The sequence below is a fragment of the Somniosus microcephalus genome, chromosome 21 (genome assembly GCF_052327205.1).
Source record: "Somniosus microcephalus isolate GS21.2 chromosome 21, FLI_Smic_1.0, whole genome shotgun sequence".
In the NCBI taxonomy this organism is placed as follows: domain Eukaryota; kingdom Metazoa; phylum Chordata; class Chondrichthyes; order Squaliformes; family Somniosidae; genus Somniosus; species Somniosus microcephalus.
Window position 1 is genome coordinate 16,634,848 of NC_141007.1, and position 23,433 is coordinate 16,658,280.

The 23,433-nt window shown below is 48.2% G+C and overlaps 1 protein-coding gene across 2 annotated transcripts in view; it reads left to right on the forward strand.

The window, feature by feature from the left end:
• LOC147102617 (ras-related protein Rab-37-like) overlaps window positions 1-23,433 on the forward strand; it is a 505,661-nt gene that overhangs the window by 322,002 nt on the left and 160,226 nt on the right. The window contains exon 2 of one of the 2 annotated variants that reach the window (XM_085963265.1): window positions 23,295-23,405. The exons of the other annotated variant lie outside the window; for it this stretch is intronic. Coding sequence (XP_085819391.1) covers window positions 23,295-23,405 — 111 coding nt within the window. The remainder of the gene's footprint in view (window positions 1-23,294; window positions 23,406-23,433) is intronic. 2 annotated transcript variants of the gene reach the window in all.

Here is a 23,433-nt window from a genome sequence, read left to right on the forward strand (position 1 = left end):
ATGACTATGTCAGGCTGTTGCTTGACTCGTCTGTGGGACAGCTCTCCCAATTTTGGCACAATTCCCCAGATGTTAGTGAGGAGGACTCTGCCGGGTCGACTGGCCTGAGTACCTTCACCACACAGACTGCAGCGGTTCAAGAAGGCGGCTCACCGCTGCCTCCTGAAGGGCAACAAGGGATGGGCAATAAATGCTGACCTTGCCAGCGATGCCCACACCCTGTGAATGAATAAATAAAATAAAAGTGGCCAGAATTGGTGGAACAAAGGACTCCTTGCTGTTGTCCCACTCCACGGGCCCTGAAGCTACAGATTGGATTGTCTCAGTCTCATGCCTGACTCACAGTGGGTGGATGGGTTCATATGGAGTCTAGAGCTGTGGAGGGGGGAGTTGTCACACATCACTTTTCCTGTGTATGCCCTGGACTGTAAGTTCTGAACGAGCTCTTCCTTCTCTGGTCACTGGGGTGGGGCAGACATTTTACTGGAAGCCACAGCCTCTAAGGCAGTGATTGGCTCATCTTTGGCACTCTATTGGCTAGGCTGAGACAAAGCCTAATTCCAACATACTGGCCTGTCTGGTTTAATGCTGCATTCCACTGATTCTGGTCTCTTGTGCATTCCTCCCCTTCCTTTGCCGCACTATTGGTGGCCGTGCCTTCAGCTGTCTAGGCCCCTCACTCTGGAATTCCTTCACTATACCTCTCCCCATCTCTACCTCTCTCTCTTCCTTTAAAACCCTCCTTTTCACTCACCTCTTTGCTGACTCTTCCTAATCTCGCCACCCAAATGCCCCACCATGCTCTGCACCACCTCAAATACCCCACCCCCACTCTCCAGGTCCCACTCCCCAGCCCCGGCCTGTTCCCACTCCCCAGCCCCGGCCTGTTCCCACTCCCCAGCGGCACTGTCCTCAGACTTCAGGTCACTCCCGAATGCTGGTATGATGTTTCCAGTATCCTTTGCAACATATTTTCTTTTATTCTATATTTGCTGCCAGTAACTCTGTTCATTAGGGATCATCGTGTGGTCTATTTTAGTTATTTTTATGTGATTAATTTATTCAGCAAAGTTTTAAATTAAACATGACATATATTAACAGTCACCAGACGCTGTTGGAAGGTAATTATTCAACAAGCCCTCCAGGCTGCACAATACAGACCTCCCAGAGTGAATTATTAACAGGGTGGAGAATGAGCCTCCTGTTTTCACCAGGAGTCTATTCACTGCTGTCGATGGGGGGAGCTGGAACAGCTGGCTTTAGGTGATAGTGTGTGTGGTGCATTGTGGGATGGGGGTATTTGGGTGGGGGTATTTGGGGTGAGGGGTATTTGAGGTGGGGGAGTATTTGGGGTGGGGAGTATTTGGGGTGTGGGGTATTTTGGGGTGGGGGTATTTGGGGTGGGGGGTATTTGGGGTGGGGGGTATTTGGGCTGTGGGTATTTGGGGTGGGGGTATTTGAGCTGTGGGTATTTGGGGTGGGGGTGTCACAGGCACAACTCCCTGTGATTTTCTTCCATAAATGGATGTAAATCATGGGGACTGTGCCCACAATTCTAATTCCCGCTCCTGATGGGCAAGGCTCTCCACCAGGAGTACGATTTTGTAAAGTCAGCCCCCCCCAGTGCCGTTCAGAACCTGTTGGATGGTGTGATGGGCAGACCCTTTCTGGACAGGTGAGATGAGGAGCTTTTCCCTCTGTCTCATGGTTCTGGATAGCTGAGCCCTCTCTCTCAGCCCCAGTCCCACAGTGGATGAACAAATCCAGAGTACGTCGGTTCAAATCCCACCAAGGCATTTTGAAAATTTAAATTCAGTTAAAAGTAATAACATAAAAATCTGGAAATAAAAAGCTGGTATCAGTAAAATGTGACCATGAGGTTATTGGATTGTCAAAAAAAAACAACTGGTTCACTGATAAAACAACAGAAAACGCTGGAAAAACTCAGCAGGCCAGGCAACATCCGTGGAGAGAGAAACAGAGTCAATGTTTCAGGTCGAAACCCTTCTACAGAATGGATCACTGATGTTCTTTCAGGAAACCAACCCGCCATTCTTACCTGGCTCCATGTGACTCCAGTCCCGCACCAATGCGGTTACTGTTAACTTCCCACGGATGTAGCCAAGCATGCCACTCAGTTGTCATGGCGACTAGGGATGGTCAATGAGTGTTGGCCATGCCCACAAAGCCCACATCCCATGAAATTGGAAAAAAATATTGACATCCGTGAAACAACCCCCCCCCCCGCCCCGACTTTACGCTGTTAAACGTGGCTTCCTGCTCCCGGCAGCGGAGTTGCAGACCCGGGTTTTCACGGATCTGTCACCCCACTGCTGAGACCAGGGTTTGGATTCAGTAGCTAAAGTACGGGGAGCTGGTTTATGGGCGAAATATCGTTCCTCAACAACGTCATTTCACCAAAAAACCATCCAGCGGCAACGTGATGTGATTGAGCATCCTCGCAAGGCAATCAGTAGCTCGGACACCTGGTTCCATCAGAACAACAACAACTCACATTTATATCGCACCTTTAACACAGTGAGACGTCCCAGGGCGCTTCACAGGAGCGTAATCAGACATAATTTGACACCGAGCCACATATAAGGAGATATTAGGACAGGCGAGGTCAGTTTTAAGGAGCATCTTAAAGAGATGGAGAGCCAGAGAGGTTTAGAGAGGTGACGTAAGAAAACTACTAGGCACTTGGTCTGAGTATTAAACAAGGCTTTAATTAACTATTTTTCAACATGGAGATCTAGTTGTGTCCTTCACTAGTTCCTGTTAAAGAATGTCCTGAGCAAGCTGGGCCCATGCCCGAGTATTTATACTCTCCCTGGACAGCGCCACCAGCAGGCCACCCAGTATTATTTCATAAGTCATTTCCACATGAATGACAAGGTTCATGTCAGGTGAGACAATGAAAATTGGGGGAGTGCACAAGAGGCCAGAATTGGAGGAGCACAGAGTGGGTTGATGAAGGTAGTGCAGTAGATGTTGTGCATATGGATTTTAAATGGCATTTGATAAAGTACCACATTACAGACTTATTCGGAAAATAGAAGCACATGGGATTAAAGGGACGGTGGTGACTTGGGTTTGTAATTGGCTAATGGATAGGAGGCAGAGAGTAGTGATTGGATGTTTTTCTGACTGGAGAGAAGTATGCAGTGGGGTCCCCCAGGGGTTGGTATTAGGACCATTGCTTTTCTTGTTACATATAAATGACCTGGACTTGGGTATAGGGAGTAGAATTTCCAATTTTGCAGATGATACAAAACTTGGCAATCTAGTAAATAGTGAGCAGGATAATAGCAGACTTCAGGAGGACAGACTGGTGAAATGGACAGACACATGGCAGATGCAATTTAATGCAGATAAGTGTAACATGATGCACTTTGGGAGGAACAACATGGCGAGGTGGTATAATCTAAATGGCATTCTCTTGAGGGGGGTGCAAGAGCAGAGGGACCTGGGGGGGGGGGCATATTCACAAATCCTTGAAGGTGGCAGGGCAAGTTGATAAGGCAGTTAAGAAAGCGCATGGGATACTTGGCTTTGTAAATAGGGGCATTGAATACATAAACAAGGAAGTCATGCTAAATTTTTGCAAATCACTGGTTAGGCCCCAGCTGGAGAATTGTGTCCAATTCTGGGCACCACACTTTAGGAAGGATGTCAAGGCCCTGGAGAGTACAGAGGAGGTTTACCAGGATGATACCAGGGACGAGGGACTTCAGTTATGTGATAGATTGGAGAAGCTGTGAATGTTTTCCTTAGAGCAGAGAAATTTAAGGGAGACCTAATAGAGGTGTTCAAAATAATAAAGGGTTTTGATAGAGCAAATAGGAAGAAACTGTTTCTTTTTGAAAGTGAGCCAGTAACCAGAGGTCATAGATTTAACATCATTGGCAAAAGAGCTAGAGGGGAAATGGAGGTTGTTAAGATCACCATCTTCAATCCAGCTTCTTCTCTGCGGTGGGGGAAATCAATGCTATCTTTATTCACGGGTCTTGCCTCCCATGCTTTATTCTCCTTTAAGAACATAAGAAATAAGAGCAGGAGTAGGCCATACGGCCCCTCGAGCCTGCTCCGCCATTCAATAAGATCATGGCTGATCATCGACCTCACTCCACCTTCCCGCCTGATCCCCATATTCCTTGATTCCCCTAGAGTCTAAAAGTCTGTCTATGTCAGCGTTGAATATACTCAAAGACTCAGCATTTACAGCCCTCTGGGGCAGAGAATTCCAAAGATTCACAACCCTTTGTGGTTTCTCAATTCCCAGTCCAATTTATCTGGAGGCTCTGGTAGGGCAGCCATTTCTTTGTGTCTAACGTTCAAGGATGAAATGGAAGTTTGTGATGATGCAGCCGTGCCTCCATTGGTTTTCAGCACCTTGCACTCAATCTTGATCTGTTGGCTGTTTTCTTGAACAGATTCCAATTTGACTTTTTCTGTCTCGTCACCCTTCTCGGTCTTGAGCTCTTTAAGCACTTAATTCGTCCAGATCTTCTTCCTGTTATTTTTCCTACGGTCTCACGGCGATCAGCGTGACTTCCTTTCAGCGGCTCTCACTGGGGTGCAGGTTTGGACTCCCTCTTTGGCAGATTATCAGTCTGCCATATTTCTGCCCTAAAACCCGTCTCCTCTCTAGTGTCTTCGTGCTCGTTAACCGTAGGGCTTGGGGGCTCTTTCTGGTGCACGTAATCCCAGGTGTGAGACACTAGCTCCTCAACATTTTCAGCTGGCTTCGGGGTCACGGCGCTGTCCCTCAAAAGGGACCCATTCAGCCCCGCCTGCTCACTTTCAGATGTGAAGAGCTCTTTATGAAGTAAATGAAGATTTGTCTGATGCTGGAAGAGAACATCCCGCCCCAGCACTGCTGACGCATTGGGAGCCACATCAGGCGTTTGGTCTGTGGTTCCAAACGAACCATATTTAGCAGTTTGTCTGCTGGCACAACCCTACAGTCATCAATCTGCTCCTCGAATGGATCTCTCTGTATCTTCACGGTCTGCTGGGAAATGGGATCAGCCCTCACAGGTGGAGTGGGAAGTCTTTCAGTCCTCGCATTCCTGCAGTGCTATCCTCTTGCGATCTCTGAGAGGTTAACATGAAAGCCCTGTTCGGAGCAGGTGGATAGACCTCTTGACCCCAGCTGAATTGTGGTTCTGTGGGTGGAGTTCTTCTCTCCTGTAACAGAATAGGAGAGCGGTGGTGCTGCTCAGACCCCGAGCTGACACTGTCTGAGCGATCTGGGCACATCACAGGCTTCATCATTCCAGAGAGATGAACCCCTGATGGGAAGAAGTCAATTGGTGGCCTGCCTGGGGTCAGTCGAGGATCCATGTACAAAGGCATCATCATCCAACGAGGGTTATAGGCAAGCATGTGTGGAGGGGGTGGGCCGACTGGGCTGGGATAAACGTGTCTCTGTGAAGCGGAATGAGGAGTTGCAACCGATGGTAGCATTACAGATCCCTGCTGCTGTTGTTGCTGCATCTTTAACAGCTGCTCCTGCTGTTGTCGTTGGAACCTGGGTGGCAGAGACATGTGGAACTTGCTGTAGTTCTGGATGGGCTGTGCAGGCTCACTTCCCTGCAAGCTGCTCTCGTCCTCACTTTCAGCATTGGCTGCGGCAACTTCTTTTTTCACCTTGTCCTCGACAGGGAGTTCCACAGACAGCTCATGTTTCCATTTTGGTGAATTCTGCTTGTCCTCAGTGTAGGGCTTCTGCTGTGCAGACAGAGGTAGAGCGGTACAGAGGCCTTGCTCTCCTTTCCGTATGTCAAATTTAACAGAGTTCTCCATCACTCCACGTTTTTGATCGAGTGTCTTCAGTTTTGTCAGCACAAGCAGCTAGCCGCTCTTCCTGGGCCCGACATTCCTCCTCCTCCCGCCTCCTCCTGACTCGTCCCAACATCTCAGAGCGCTCATTGGCCGCTGTCGCCACACTTCATCTTTCTCGACGTGAGCCTCTGCCCATCTGTTAACTCCTGTCAGATTTTGGAAGACTCCAGCCCTTGTCTCGGCAGTAGATAAAACAGATAGGTTCCACCGTGGCTCAGGATCTTGCAGGCCGTAGCTTGGCTGGCTGGAGGTCAATGGGTTACCCCAAATAGATTCACCACATATGGAGAGCTCCATCTTTGTTTTAAGCTTAGCATCTAAAGAGTAGACAGGGCTTTAAATTAATGAAGTGGGTGGGAGGGGGTGGGAGGATTCAGGAAAGAGTAAATTTAAAAGCAGCAAGAGAAATGTCAAGGCTCTAGAGCAGAGTAGAGTTTTGGATAAAAATAAGCAGAGTGGGTCAGGAAGGGACAGAGAGAGTAACAAAGGTAATAAGGCATCAGTGACTGAGGTGACATCAGGGAAAAATAGAAATAAGTCAAAGCTAAAGGCACTCTATCTGAATGCGCAAAGCATTCACAACACAATAGATGAATTAATAGCGCAGATAGAAATAACAGGTTTGCATAGTGGTTAGCACTGTTGCCTCACAGCGCCAGGGACCCGGGTTCGAATCCGGCCTCGGGTGACTGTCTGTGTGGAGTTTGCACATTCTCCCTGTGTTTGCGTGGGTTTCCTCCGGGTGCTCCGGTTTCCTCCCACAGTCCAAAGATGTGCGGGTTTAGGTTGATTGGCTATGATAAATTGACCCTTAGTGTTAGGGGGATTAAATATGTGGGGTTACAGGGATCGGGTGGGATATGTGTTGGTGCAGGCTCGATGGGCCGAAATGGCCTCTATCTGCACTGTGGGGTTTCTGTGATTCTGTGATCTAATACCCATTACAGAGACGTGGTTGCAATGTGGCCAAGGTTGGGAACTAAATATTCCAGGATACTTAACTTTTAGAAGGGATATGCAAAATTGGAAAAGGAGGAGGGGTAGCCCTGATAATAAAGGATGGGATAAAGACAGTAGAGAGAAAGGATCTTAGCTCCGAACATCAAGAAATGGAATCAGTTTGGGTGGAGCTAAGTAACAGCAAGGGCAGAAAACATTGGTGGGAGTTGTTTATAGGTCTCCAAACAGTAGTTGTAATGTAGGGCAGAGTATAAATCAGGAAATTAGAGGTGCATGTAACAAGGGTAATACAGTAATCATGGGGGACTTTAATTTACATATAGACTGAGCAAACCAAATTTGCAGTAATAGTGTGGAGGACGAATTCATGGAGTGTATACAAGATAGTTTTCTAGATCAGTATGTTGAGGAACCAACAAAGGAAAAGGCTATTTTAGATCTAGTATTGTGCAACGAGAAAGGGTTAATTAATAACCTTGTAGTAAAGAAGAGTGACCATAAAATGATAGAATTTTATATTGAATTTGAAAGTGATTTAGTTTTATCCGAAACTAGGGTCTCAAATCTAAACAAAGCAAACTACGTAGGTATGAGGGGCGAGTTGGCTAAGGTAGATTGGGAAACTATATTAAAAGGTATGATGGTAGATAAGCAATGGCTAGCATTTAAAGAATTAATACATAATTTACAACAAATAAAGCACAAAAACCCCACAGGAAAAGTGGTCCAACCGTGGCTAACAAGAGAAGTATTAGATCAAAGGAAGAGGCTTATAATGTTGCCAAAAAGAGTAGTAAGCCTGAGGATTGGGAGGATTTTAGAATTCAGCAAAGGAGGATCAAGAAATTGATAAAGGGAAAATAGAATGAGAGTAAAATAGTGAGAGACATAAAAACAGACTGTAAAAGCTCTATAGGTATGTAAAAAGGAAAAGATTAGCGAAAGTAAATGTGGGTCCCTTTACAGGCTGAGACAGGAGAAGTTATAATGAGGGATAAGGAAATGGCAGAGAAATTAAACAATACTTTTGTGTCTGTCTTCACGGAAGAAGACGCAAAAAACTTCCCAGAAATAGTGGAGAACCAAGGGTCTAGCTGGAATGAGGAACTGAAAGAAATTAGTATTAGTGAAAAATAGTACTGGAGAAATTAATGGGACTGAAAGTCAATAAATCCCCATGACCTGATGGCCTACATCCTAGGGTTTTGAAAGAGGTGGCTATAGAGATAATGGATGCATTGGTTGTTATTTTCCAAAATTCCATAGATTCTAGAGCTAAACCCACAGATTGGCAGGTAGCAAATGTAACCCCACTATTTAAGAAAGGAGGGAGAAAGAAAACGGGGAACTACAGACCAGTTAGCCTGACATCAGTAGTAGGGAAAATGCTAGAATCTATTATTAAGGACGTGGTAACAGGGCACTTAGAAAATAATAATGGGATTGGGCAGAGTCAGCATGGATTTATGAAAGGGAAATCGTGTTTGATGAATCTGTTAGAGTTTTTTGAGTTTGTAACTAGCAGAATAGATAAGGGGGAACCCGTGGATGTGGTGTATTTGGATTTTCAGAAGGCATTCGATAAGGTGCCACACAAGAGGTTATTGAACAAAATTAGGGCTCATGGGATTGGGGGTAATATACTAGCATGGATTTAGGATCAGTTAATGGACAGAAAACAGAGAGTCGGAATAAACGGGTCATTTTCAGGTTGACAGGCTGTAACTAGCGAGGTACCGCAAGGATCAGTGCTTGGGCCTCAGCTATTCACAATCTACATCAATGATTTGGATGAGGGGACCAAATGTAGTACAGTTTGAGCATCCCAAATCTAGAGTTCCGGAATGTTCCAGAATCCGGACTCCGGGACGATTGGCGGCAGGGGTCCGGAATCCGAAAAATGTTCCGGAATCCGGACACCCTAAAAGGAGGCTTACCAAAAGCGTAACCTGGGCCCAGGCATTTCCGGACTCGGCACGTGTTTCTGATGTCCGAAGTCCGGAAATATCGCAACCTGGGCTCGGGCGTTTCTGGACTTCGGACATCAGAAACACGTTCCAAAGTCCGGAAAACCCCAAAAACCGGCTCAGCCTCGGTCCCGAGGTTGCTGGATTTGGGACGCTCAACCTGTATATCCAAGTTTGCTGATGATACAAAGCTGGGTGGGAATGCAAGTTGTGAGGAGGATGCAAGGAGTCTTCAAGGGGATATAGACAGGCTAAGTGAGTGGGCAAGAACATGGCAAATGGAGAAATGTGAAGTTATCCATTTTGGTAGGAAAAATAGAAAAACAGAGTATTTTTTAAATGGTGAGAGATTGGAAAATGTTGGTGTTCAGAGGGACCTGGGTGTCCTTGTACACGAATCACTGAAAGTTAACATGCAGGTACAGCAAGCAATTAGGAAAGCAAATGGTATGTTGGCCTTTATTACAAGAGGATTTGAGTATAAGAGTAAAGACGTCTTACTGCAATTATATAGGGCCCTGGTGAGACCACACCTGGAGTATTGTGGACAGTTTTGGTCTCCTTACCTAAGGAAGGATATACTTGCCATAGAGGGAGTGCAACAAAGGTTCACCAGACTGGTTCCTGGGATGGGGGGATTGTCCTATGAGGAGAGATTGAGTATATATTCTCTTATATTCTCTAGAATTTAGAAGAATGAGAGGTGATCTCATTGAAACATACAAAATTCTTACAGGGTTTGACAGGGTAGATGCAGGGAGGATGTTTCCCCTGGCTGGGGAGTCTAGAACCAGGGGTAACAGTCTCAGAATAAGAGGTCGGCCATTTAGGACTGAGATGAGGAGAAATTTCTTCACTCAGAGGGTGGTGAATCTTTGGAATTCTTTACCCCAGAGGGCTGTGGAGGCTCAGTCGTTGAGTATATTGAAGACAAAGATTTTTGAATATTAAGGTAATCAAGGGATATGGGGATAGTGCGGGAAAGTGGAGTTGAGGTAGAAGGTCTTACTGAATGGCAGAGCAGGCTCGAAGGGCTGAATGGCCGACTCCTGCTCCTATTTCTTATGTTCTTATAAGATCTGGAACGTACTACCTGAAAGTGTGGTGGAAGCAGATGCCATAAGAACTTTCAAAAGGCAATTGAAGAGGACTAATTTGCAGGGTCATGGGGAAAAAGCAGGGGAGTGGGAATAAATTGGATCGCTCTTTCAAAGAGCCAGCACGGGCATGGTGGACCGAATGGCCTCCTTGTGTGCTGTAAGATTCTATGATTCTATCTCGATGGTTTGTAGGGCTGGAGGAGATTACAGAGATATGGAGAGGTGAGGCCATGGAGGGGTTTGCACGTGAAGGATGAGAGGTTTAAAATCGAAGCAGGAAAAATATAACAGAAGAAGAAACGTCAAAGACCCCTCATTATAACTCCCCAACAAGGACGTTACTCAGAGAGTGATGACTGCCAGGTGGGTGATCGGGACAACACATTAGAGACGGTCAAAGTCCAGTTGGATGCCAGTGGCAGAGTTTGAGTACCACAGTGATGACCTTCAATGGGCTTTCTCCATTACTGGCTTTTTTCCCATTCTGATTAGTCACAATTTTTAAAATGCTCAGAGGAATGGATAATGTCGATGTTGGCAAAGTATTTAACTTAGACTGTGAGTACAGGCCTAAAGCATGTTTACACCCAATAAGGCAGGTACAGCATGGGTTAGATACAGAGTAAAGCTCCCTCTACACTGTCCCATCAAACACTCCCAGGGCAGGTAAAGCACGGGTTAGATACAGAGTAAAGCTCCCTCTACACTGTCCCATCAAACGCTCCCAGGGCAGGTACAGCACGGGTTAGATACAGAGTGAAGCTCCCTCTACACTGTCCCATCAAACACTCCCAGGGCAGGTACAGCACGGGGTTAGATACAGAGTAAAGCTCCCTTTACACTGTCCCATCAAACACTCCCAGGGCAGGTACAGCACGGGTTAGATACAGAGTAAAGCTCCCTCTATGCTGCCCCATCAAACACTCCCAGGGCAGGTACAGCATAGGTTAGATACAGAGTAAAGCTCCCTCTACACTGTCCCATCAAACTCTCCCAGAGCAGGTACAGCATGGGTTAGATACAGAATAAAGCTCCCTCTACACTGTCCCATCAAACTCTCCCAGGGCAGGTACAGCATGGGTTAGATACAGAATAAAGCTTCCTCTACACTGTCCCATCAAACTCTCCCAGAGCAGGTACAGCATGGGTTAGATACAGAATAAAGCTCCCTCTACACTTCCCCATCAAACTCTCCCAGGGCAGGTACAGCACGGGTTAGATACAGAATAAAGCTCCCTCTACACTGTCCCATCAAACTCTCCCAGGGTAGGTACAGCACGGGTTAGATACAGAATAAAGCTCCCTCTACACTGTCCCATCAAACACTCCCACGGCAGGTACAGCTCAGGTTAGATACATAGTACAGAGATTTTAATATTTAAGACTTGTATAGAGCGAGACTTGAACTATTGATGTGAAGCTTCTCTTCAAAGTGGAGTCAGCAAAGTTTTTTAACTGGGCATTTGGCCGGGGTCCCAGACTGCTGTAAAGTCAAGCTTACCTGCAGTCACTCACAACAGGCACAGTGAGCTTGTAAGCACCACGCCTCAATGCAGCAAATCCAAGCTGGCACTGAGCCCGTCGCATGCGCCAGCGAGCTTACATCATAGCGCGCAACGGTATCATGAGGTAAGCTCGCCAACAGCACTGATTCCGCTCAGTAGTCAGCAAGGTGGCCAAAGGCCATGACACCCCCAGGAAAATCTGCAGGCTCACTATTCAAATTTGTGTGCAGTGTGAGGATTTATACCCTTACATGCTGAATCTAGCAGGACAGGAATATTATATAAGTAAAAAAAAATTCAACCGAGGCAAATATCCATTTTGCCACGACAAAAACTTGTATTTATATAGCGCCTTTAACATAAACCCTCCAAAGGCACAATAATGGAATGTTATCAAACAAAATTTGACACCGAGTTACATAAGGATAAATTAGGACAGGTGACCAAAAGCTTGGTCAAAGAATTAGGTTTTAAGGAGCGTCTTAAAGGAGGAGAGAGAGGCGGAGAGATTTAGGGAGGGAATTCCAGAGCTTAGGGCCTCGGCAACAGAAGACACGATCACCAATGAGGGAGCGATTATAATCAGGGGTGCTCCAGAGGCCAGAATTGGAGGAGCGCAGAGAACTCGGAGGGCTGTAGAGCTGGAGGAGGCTACAGAGATAGGGAGGGGCGAGGCCATGGAGGGATTTGAAAACAAAGATGAAAATTTTAAAACCAAGGCATTGCTTAATTGGGAGCCAATGTAGATCACCGAGCACAGGGGTGATAGAAATCACAGAAGATAGGAGCAGGAGTAGGCCATTCGGCCCCTCGAGCCTGCTCCGCCATTCAATGAGATCATGGCTGATCATCCAAATTCAGTACCCTGTCCCTGCTTTCTCCCCATATCCTTTGATCCCTTTAGCCTTAAGAAATATATCTAACTCCTTCTTGAATATATTTAATGAATTGGCCTCAACTGCCTTCTGTGGTAGAGAATTCCACAGGTTCACCACTCTCTGGGTGAAGAAATTCCTCCTCATCTCAGTCCTAAATGGCTTAACCCTTACCCTTAGACTGTGACCCCTGGTTCTGGACTCCCCCGCCATCGGGAACATCCTTCCTGCATCTAGTCTATCTAGTCCTGTTAGAATTTTATAAGTTTCAATGAGATCCCCTCTCATTCTTCTAAACTCCAGCGAATATAATCCCAATCGGCCCAATCTCTCCTCATATGTCATTCCTGCCATCCCAGGTATGCATCTGCCCAATCACCCAACCTGTCCAAATCATACTGGAGTTTCTCGGCATCCTCCTCACAGCACACACGCCCACCTAGCTTTGTGTTGTCTGCAAACTTGGAGACATTGCATCTAGTTCCCTCGTCTAGATCATTAATATATATTGTGAATAGCTGAGGTCCTAGCACCGATCCCTGCAGTACCCCACTAGTCACTGCCTGCCACTTGGAAAAAGACCTGTTTATTCCAACACTTTGCTTCCTGTCTGCCAACCAGTTCTCTATCCAAGACAGTACCTTACCACCAATCCCATGTGCTTTAACTTTACACGCTAATCTCTTATGCGGGACCTTATCGAAAGCCTTCTGAAAGTCCAAATACACCACATCCACTGGTTCTCCCCTATCTATTCTACCAGTTACATATTCAAAAAATTCCAGTAGATTAGTCAAGCATGATTTACCTTTTGTAAATCCATGTTGACTTTGTCCGATCCTGTCACTGTTTTCCAAGTGCTCTGCTATTACATCTTTTATAATAGACTCTAGCATTTTCCCCACTACCGATGTCAGGCTTACCGGTCTATAATTCCCTGTTTTCTCTCTACCACCTTTTTTAAATAGTGGGGTTACATTAGCTACCCTCCAATCCATGGGAACTGTTCCAGAGTCTATCGAATGTTGGAAGATGGGTGAACGGGACTTGGTGCGAGTTAGGACACAGCAGCAGAGTTTTGGATGATCTCAGGTTTACGTAGGGTGGAAAGTGGGAGGCCAGCCAGGAATGCGTTGGAATAGTCAAGTCTAGAGGTAACAAAGGCATGGATGAGGGTTTCAGCAGCGGATGAGCTGAGGCAAGGGTGGAGTCAGGTGATGTTACGGAGGTGGAAATAGGAGGTCTTAGTGATGTCGCAGATATGTGGTCGAAGCTCCTCTCGGGGTCAAATACAACACCAAGGCTCCGAACAGCCTGGTTCAGCCTCAGATAGTTGCCAGGGAGAGGGATGGAGTCGGTGGCTATGTTTGTGGTGGGGCCCAAAGACAATGGCTTCGGGCAGCCCAATATTTAGTTGGAGGCAATTTCCACTCATCCAGTACTGGATGTTGGACAAGCAGTGTGACAATTTAAAGATCGTGGACACATTCCAAAGTAAATTATTTTTGGCTTGAGTTATAGTAGATTCTAAATTGCTGGGAAATTCACCAACTAAAATGTAAAAAGTTTTCTGTGTGGGGGGACGGGGGAAGCTTGATGCCAGGTCTCCTTAAAATATAAATCTCATGTTCTCAGCATTCACATTCCCCATCAGTAATTCCCAAACACACCATTGCTGTGAAATACGCCCATGGGCGTTCTGGAGGGGTGAATGGCCAAGATTGAGCAAGTGACAGGAAACGTCATCTGCGTTCCACGCCTCGCAGGATGCTTTGGCCTAGGTTTGTCCACTTCTCCCACCCCCCCCCACACAAACCACCCCTGCCCCTACAACTAAAAGTGATGGGATGTCAGTACCTGCAGCTCCACTTATGGCCAGCCCATGTCCCACTGCACTTTCAGTCTAACTTCTTGTATTCCCATGTCAAAAGTTCTAAGCTCAGGCCTCCTCAGAGTTCTCCCCGGTGTCCCGGCCAACATTTAACCCTCATCCAACATCACTATAACACACTATCTGGTCATTATCACATTGCTGTTTGTGGGATCTTGCTGTGCACAAATTGGCTGCCGTGTTTCCTACATTACAACAGTGGCTACACTCCAAAAAGTATTTCATTGGCTGTAAAGCACTTTGGGACGTCCTGAGGTCGTGAAAGGCGCTATAGAAATGCAAGTCTGTTTGTTCCTTCCTTCCTCCCTTTCTTTCATCCTGTCAACTTTATTTCAAGCAGCCGGTCAACCTTCACTCGTTTTCTAGCTCGACGTGCAGCTTATCAGCTCCCCCGCCCGTGAATGCTCTTCGGAATAGAGGAGCAGCTCTGGATTCCCTTAAGACAGCCGTTTCATGCTTTTCAGTTTGCACCTGGACTGCACTGAGTGTTGGAACTTCTTGTAGGAAATCAGTAGCAAAGTTCAGGCAATTAAAAAAAACTAAGGGGGTGAAGTTGGGTTTGGGGCGATAACTTTTAAAAGTTTGGAAAATTAGCGCCAGGCGCTATGTCTTTCTAACTTTTAAAAAATTCGGTTTTCTCGCTCCAAGAAGGAGGAGGAGGAGTGCTAAATCAAGCGTTCCACTTCCCTGTTGGAGCGCGATCGGCAGCAGGCGGGGTGGTGAGTTCTGCAGCGCTGCCGCGTTCAAAGGTTCCTTCCCTCCCTCCCTTAAAGGGAAGTGCCATTGCTGCAGGCTCTGCAATAGAAATGGCAGCTACCTGGACCATCGAGGGAGCGGCGAACCCGCGCGATCAGCCCGGCACGCACTCAAAGTGCCGGGCTGATCAATCGCAGGCAGGAACCTGCGGGAAAAAAACGGATCTAAAAAGGTACTTTTTTTTTACTTACCTCGGTCACCTCGCCTTTAAGCTTCGCCCCCCGAAGCGGCCGGCCGCCCAACGCACGTCCCCTGAAGCTGCCGTTGTTTTCGCCCGGCGATGCTTCAGGGGGCGGAAATGAATTTTGGGTTCGGGGCGCTACCGGGGCAACGCGCGGCCGGGTGACGTCACGATCTCTGGCCGCAGGTGGGCATGGCAATAGGGGTTACTGTTGCCGCAAACCGGCAGGTGAATTTCACGGGCAGCGGTAACATCGCCGCGCCCGGGCGGTAAGAACTTAGCACCAGTTATCGTCCCCCCCTCCCCCAGCCCTGAGGCGATAATGGGAGGCACTAAGGCACCGAATTTCTAGCCCTAAACGTTGTACTGCTCAGCAATTTAGACAGCGAGCTAACTGTTTGCTTCAGTATCCAGTCACTCACCCAATTACATGCAGAATTGGCAATTATTACACGTGTTTCACCGTCTATTTTTAACTGACCCTTTGCTGTCATGCCAGCTTTCAATTTCTCTTCTATATGAGCGGGGCACCAGATCCGAGTCTCAGTTTCAACTCCTCAGAGAGATGTTTGCTTCACGAAGGAGGAAGCTCTCCCGTGCCCCTTATTTTAATGGATTGACAAAATCTCTCGTAATAGACCAGGAGAAATCTCCACCCTCACGTGGAAAAGATTCGGATCATGCTGATTGTCAGAGTCGGGGACCCAATTTCCCAGTTTCTCCTGCAGTTTCTGTGGGTTTTGCTGACACTCCGCTCTCCCCGCCCGCTCTCCGCTCTCCGCTCTCCCCGCACTCTCTCCGCTCCCCATCCACTCCCTCCACACTCCCTCTGCTTTCCCCACCCTCTCGCCGTGCCCACCCTCCCTCTGCGCTCCCCTGTTGTGCTCCCTCTCATCGCCCCCTCTCCCCAAAAGGGCAGGGAATCGTGCGGGGCACTCTGACCTCCCAAATTCACAATTTTAATTTGTTTCCATGGCGTTCACAAGGCCACGTTTAGTGCCCACTCCCTGGTTGTCTTGTTGAGGTTATGGCGGGCGTTCTCCTGACAATCGGGCGGCTTGCTTGGTCACTTCAGAGGGCATTAAGGGTCAACCGCATAGGGTGGAACTGGCACCACGTTGTAGGCTTCCCTTCCCTGAAGAGCATCAGTGAACCAATTGGGTTTCTACCACAAACCAACAGATTCATGGCCACTGCTCTGGTGCCAGCCCACGAATGGCCAGATTTATTCAATTCAGTTCTGGGCACCCCATTCTAGGAAGAGTATCAGAGCCATGGAAAGGGTCAAGGAAGATCCATCAGAATGAGATTAGGAGCGAGAGGGCTTGAAAAATTGAGTCATTGGAACATGGAAGGTCAATAGGAATCAAATAAAGGTTTTCAAAATTAGAAAAGGTTTTGAGAGATTAAATATTGAAAAACTATTTCCAATGGTTGGGGAAATGGCAACAAGTAGACACTGAGGAAAAATAAAATGGGGAAGTGAGAAGTAATTTTTGCACACGGAGTTATTACGTGGGAAATGCTTTATTACAAAAAACTAGATCATCATTGAAAAAGAGAATTGGATAACAATTTAACATGGAAAAATATAAAAAGATACGGGGAAAGAGCAGGGAAGTGGGAGTGGAATAGACAGCTCCAGTTAGAGAGCGAGCACAGGCGCGATGGGCCGAATAGCCTCCACTGTGCTGTCATTTCTGTGATTCTAAGTGTTGAGGAATGACTTCACATCACTGAGTAAGAGTGGACCCAGTGACACTTAGGGGTTAACTTGAACCACAAAAAACAGGTGGTTTGTGTCAGGTGGGATGTCAACATTTTTAAAATCTCATACCCGACCCAAACCCACCCACTTCTGTGTTTAACGGGGGCGGGATGGGGACATGCAACCAACCCACTCCCAGGAGACGGGCTGGCTATTTAAATATTACCATAAGGCTGCGTGCCTTCCAGGTTTAACCCCGGCCGGCCATGTTCCCCAGGCCTCGGGAAACCCGGCAGCTCCAGGGAGGCTTCCTGGAAAAAATACATTTACCGCAGTGCTTGTGGGCCAGGAGGAGCAGGAGTGCTGCCCCCCTGCTCGGCCCGCCAAGCTTACCCACTCCCCTGCCTGCCATCGGACCCCCCACCCATCCCCAATCAAAGCCCACCCCCCCCCCGGCCAGCGATCGGACCTCCCGGGATCGGGGATCGGATCTCACCCCGGGATCGGTACCACCCACCCCTTTACAGTCCAGACCACCCTCCCCCCCTACACACTAACACTAATGCAGCTGAGGGCTCCCTACCTGCTCCTGGCCTGTGGCCTCCTCCTGAAGGTAGACCTCCCGACAGGGAGCCAGGCCGGTCAATCAGGCTGGCTCCTCAGAGCGGGAGAGCCTGCTCGAAAAAAAAGACGCATGCTGTGGAGTTAAAACTGCTCAACATGCGGAGAGTCAAAACTCCTCACCACTGCCCCCCGCACCCCCCCTCCCAGCTCACGGAACCAGCCCCAGCCAATATCGGGACCTCAGTCGCCATACTGGGCTGGGCTAAGCAGATGCAACTAAAGACTGTTCACAGCCCTTGCTATCCTCCCAGCAGATGAAATGGAATTGACCTGTCACTGGCCTCTTGAGTGTGCAGGGGTCGAGCATGGACATACGTACAGCGAGCGCTCAAGCATTCAGCCATGTTGGGGGTGCATCACCTATTTCACAGGGAAATGCAATAGGTGATGCACCACAACACGCCAGAACGTGCATTTCTATAGTGCCTTTCACATGCTCAGGACGTCCCACATTGCTTTACAGCCAATAAAGTACTTTTTTGAAGTGTAGCTGCTGTTTTAATGTGGGAAAAGCAGTAGCCAATGTGTGCACGGCAAGATCCCACAAACAGCACTGTGATAATGACCAGATCATCCTTTTTTTTTAAGCGATGTTGGTTGAGGGATATATATTGGCCAGGACACTGGGAGATCTCACCTGCTCTTCTTCGAAATAGTGCCATGGGATCGTTTACGTCCTTCCTGAGAGAGCAGACAGGGGCTTCGGTTTAACGTCTCATCCGAAAGACGGCACCTGCCGACAGTGCGGCACTCCCTCAGCACGGAGCTGGGAGTGTCAGATTAGACTTTTGTGCTCAAGTCCCTGGAGTGGGGTTTGAACCTGCAACCTTCTGGACTCAGAGGTGAGAGTGCTACCCACTGAGCCACGGCTGACACCGCTTTGGATGCTCTTTCTGGGCATTACGCCTCCTGTGTGAATGGCCACAGGAGCAGACCATGGCCTAGAAATGTAGCCGCGCAGTGCCCGTTTTTTGGGCGCTAAACAGCCCCCTAAGCCTCCAATATGGCGGCAGGAAGCGCACGCTCATTATGAGCCGGAAGTGCGCTGCCCGCCATATTGTTAAAGGCCAATAAAGCGGCGTGTGGCGGCCATGCCTGGAACAGGCGTTAGACCTTTAGCGTATGCAAATAAGGGCCTTGGCTCATGTTTGAGGCCCCGACAAGTTTGGTTCTTCAAGAGTAATACCTCCAGCCTAGGTGGGTTCCGAAGGTGCTGCTGACGTGTGTGCCACACACCCCCACCCGGGCCCACTGCCAGCTTCTTGGGCACCACTGTAAAAGTGGTAGGTTCCAGTCCTGCTCCTCCTCACTGGGTAAACCCCAGAGCAAAGTAAAGGGTGCGTTCCCCAGATGTTATGGAGAGCGGGACTGTATCAGAGCCCCTAACTCACTGACTGACGGAAAGCTACCTTCTATTAAAATATTTAAAATCATAGAATCTTACAAGGCGGCCATTTGGCCCATCGTATCAGTGCCGGCTCTTTAGAAGAGATCTCCAGTTAGTCCCACTCCCCCGCCCTTTCCCCACAGCCCTGCAAAATTTTCCCCCTCAAGTATTTATCCAATTCCCTTTTGAAAGTTACTATTGAATCTGCTTCCACCGCCCTTTCAGATCACAACAACTCGCTGCGCAAAACAATTTCTCCTCATCTCCCCCTTGTTTTTTTTTGCCAATTACCTTAAATCTGTGCCCTCTGGTTCTCGACCCTCCTACCAGTGGAAACAGTTTCTCCTTATTTACTCTATCAAAACCTTCCATAATTTTGAACGCCTCTATTAAATCTCCCCTTAACCTTCTCTGCTCTAAGGAGAACAACCCCAGCTTCTCCAGTAGCTCTCCGCATAACTGAAGTCCCTCATCCCTGGTCCCATTCTGATAAATCTCCTCTGCACCCTCTCCAAGGCTCCACCAACTGGTGGGAGGGTTTGGGACACAGAAAGATTGCACTGTACACTCATGAGATTCTCCTGCTCTCCTCTGCCCTGTCTGTTCTGTATCGTGTAAAGTTAGCAGTTAAAGGGGATGTCACAGTGCAACATGGCATATTGGTAAGACAGAGGATGTTGCAGTGGGTAACATGATGTTGCTGGGTCAAGTGACGGTGTTAAACCGGTGTCTACATGGTTGCCATGGTGAAGCAGCATCAATATCTTTTTTTTTATTATTTGGGTCACATATGGAGTTCAGACAGTGCCTTGAGGGATATGTGTGTTCAGGTAAAGGATTGAGAAGTTTCACTTTTCTAAAGAGGTTTGCACTGAGTGGCTGCAGAGTGGAAGCATCAGAACAGGGGCAGATCCATGGCAATCAAAATTGTCAGTCCTTCCCCATTAAATTGGAAAATGTTCCTCGAGTATAGCAGCTGATCTGAAAGAGATGTGTAAACTGTTAAAGGCATTCAATAGGGTGGATACGGAGAAACTATTTCCTCTGGTGGGAGAATCAAGAACAAGGGGACATCATCTTAAAATTAGAGCCAGGCTGTTCAGGAGGTGAAATCAGGAAGCACTTCTTCACACAAAGGGCGGTGGGAATCTGGAACTCTCCCCCCAAAAGGCTGTGGATGCTGGGGGTCAGTTGGAGCTTTCAAGACTGAGATCAATAGATTTTTGTTAGGTCAGGGTATCGAGGGGTAGGGAGCTAATGCGGGTAAATGGGGTTGAGGTTCAGATCGGCCATGATCTCATTGAATGGCGAAGTAGGCTCGAGGGGCTGAATGGCCTCCTCCTGTTCCTATTTGAGATATGCTTCCCTGAATGATACAGGACCATCAGGTTGGCCTTTCACCACTGGGAGCTGGATCCAAATACAGCCCAATCTGTGAAGATGTGGGTTTGAGGTCCTCTTGGAATACCTCGAACAAAGGGAAGAAGGAAAATACCAGATGCAGGTTTCACCCTTCCTGTCCCCTGGTCACTGCACGTGTCCAACAGTGCTGTGTTCTTGATCCCCTTTACATCATCATTTGTGTGCTACAATATTGACCAAAAAAAAGAGTCAGCTTCTATATGGACATCAACAACGCACAACTCTATCTCTCCACCTCCCTCAATCCAAAGGCTGTTGATGCAGTCTCCAATTGCCTATCCAACATTAGGACCTGTACCAGCCAAAATTTCCTCCAGCTCAATGTCGGCAAATCTAAAGTCAACCTCATTGGCTCCAATCAACGCCTATGTCCCTGAGGCAGTGTCCAGTGGTGCGGGGCCTCAGTGTACGGCTCCACCACAACTTCTGCTCTGTAACATTGCCTGCCTCCAACCTTACCTCCTCCCCACCACCCGAGTCCAGCTCCTTATTGCCCTGCCTTCTTCCAATGCTCACCGAGCCATCCTTCCTCACCTCCACAGACAATTGGTTCAGAATGCTGCAGCCCAGATCCTCGCCAAGTCCCCCCTCCCATCACTTCATCCTCTCCAGGCTCCACTCAACTTCCCCGTGTCTGAGCAAATTGACTTTCAGTGCCCTCGTTTCCGACTCTCTCTGCGGCCTCCCCTCATCCTGCATCGGGGATCTCTTACAGTCCTATGTTCCCTCACATATCTTCAACTCCTCAGACACTGGGTGAATCCAGTCCCCTCGCTCTCTCTTACCCACCATTAGTAGCCACTCTTCCAGTCTGTACAATGCTACCCTCTGGAACTCCTTCCCTACATTCCTCCGCTTTGCCACCAACCTCCCTGAAAACCATTCTCGTTGACCATGGTCTTGGTCGCCAACCCTTTCCATTTTCAACAACAATAACTTGCATTTATATAGCACCTTTAATGTAGTAAAATGCCCCAAGGCATTTCATAGGAGCGTTATCAGACAAAAGTTGACACCAAGCCACATAAAGAGATATTAGGGCAGGTGACCCAAAGCTTGGTCGAAGAGGTAGGTTTTAAGGAGCATCTTAAAGGAGAAGGAAGGGATAGAGAAATGGAGAGGTTTACAGGAGGGAATTCCAGAGCCTCGGGCCTAGGCAGCTGAAGGGACAGCCGCCAATGGTGGAGCGATGGAAATCGGGGATGCACAAGAGGCCAGAATTGGAGGATCGCAGAGATCTCGGAGGTTTATAGGGCTGGAGGAGGTTACAGAGATCTCGGAGGTTTATAGGGCTGGAGGAGGTTACAGAGATCGCGGAGGTTTGTAGGGCTGGAGGAGGTTACAGAGATCTCGGAGGATTGTAGGGCTGGGGGAGGTTACAGAGATCTCGGAGGGTTGTAGGCTGGAGGAGGTTACAGAGATCTCGGAGGGTTGTAGGGCTGGGGGAGGTTACAGAGATCTCGGAGGATTGTAGGGCTGGAGGAGGTTACAGAGATCTCGGAGGTTTGTAGGGCTGGAGGAGGTTACAGAGATCTCGGAGGGTTGTAGGGCTGGGGGAGGTTACAGAGATCTCGGAGGGTTGTAGGGCTGGAGGAGGTTACAGAGATCTCGGAGGATTGTAGGGCTGGAGGAGGTTACAGAGATCTCGAAGGTTTGTAGGGCTGGAGGAGGTTACAGAGATCTCGGAGGATTGTAGGGCTGGAGGAGGTTACAGAGATCTCGGAGGATTGTAGGGCTGGAGGAGGTTACAGAGATCTCGGAGGATTGTAGGCCTGGAGGAGGTTACAGAGATCTCGGAGGATTGTAGGGCTGGAGGAGGTTACAGAGATCTCGGAGGATTGTAGGGCTGGAGGAGGTTACAGAGATCTCGGAGGTTTGTAGGGCTGGAGGAGGTTACAGAGATCTCGGAGGTTTGTAGGGCTGGAGGAGGTTACAGAGATCTCGGAGGATTGTAGGGCTGGAGGAGGTTACAGAGATCTCGGAGGATTGTAGGGCTGGAGGAGGTTACAGAGATCTCGGAGGATTGTAGGGCTGGAGGAGGTTACAGAGATCTCGGACGTTTGTAGGGCTGGAGGAGGTTACAGAGATCTCGGAGGTTTGTAGGGCTGGAGGAGGTTACAGACATCTCGGAGGATTGTAGGGCTGGAGGAGGTTACAGAGATCTCGGAGGATTGTAGGGCTGGAGGTTACAGAGATCTCGGAGGATTGTAGGGCTGGAGGAGGTTACAGAGATCTCGGAGGGTTGTAGGGTTGGAGGAGGTTACAGAGATCTCGGAGGGTTTATAGGGCTGGAGGAGGTTACAGAGATCTCGGAGGGTTGTAGGGCTGGAGGAGGTTACAGAGATCTCGGAGGATTGTAGGGTGTTCCATTTTCCCTCCAACTCAGCATCCACTGATTTTTGAAAAACACGTTGCAATGTCTCTCTCTGAACAACACTATGGAAAGGTCTGTTCTTGTTTGCTCGTTGAACCCATCCTGTAAGGTAATGGTAGGCCGTGAAGACCACAGAATTCCCAGTGGCAAATTATATATTGGAGTGTGAGTCATCTCCAAGTAACCATGTTCCCAAATGACCACATAAGTAGAAAGAAGGAACAAATTTGCATTTATATAGAGCTATTCACATCCTCAGGACACCCCAAAACGCTTTACATCCAATGAAGTACTTTTGAAGTGTAGTCGCTGTTGTAATGTAGGAAACACGGCAGCCCATTTAAGAACATAAGAAATAGGAGCAGGAGGAGGTCATTCAGCCCCTCGAGCCTGCTCCGCCATTCAATAAGATCATGGCTGATCTTCAACCTCAACTCCGCTTTCCCGCCCGATCTCTATATCCCTTGATAGCCCCAAGGAAGTCACCACGTTCCCCTTTTGGCATTGGTGTGCCTTAGTGGGAGCTCCTTGGATACTGTCATGTGCACTGGAGGCTGTAAAGGGGTATTTCACCCTCGAAGGTCATCTCCCAATACTTTGCTGGATCTCTTGTGTTGAACTGACCTGTTGGATAACTGTTTCATGCACTGATGCTGCTCTCTCTTGTTCTAATGAGACTTTGCACACACTATAGGTCATGTTAATTGGAGACTCTGGTGTGGGCAAGACTTGCTTCCTGGTCCAGTTCAAAGACCACGCCTTTCTAGCAGGGAACTTCATCGCCACTGTCGGGATAGACTTCAGGGTGAGACGCTGCTCACAGCTTTCTACTT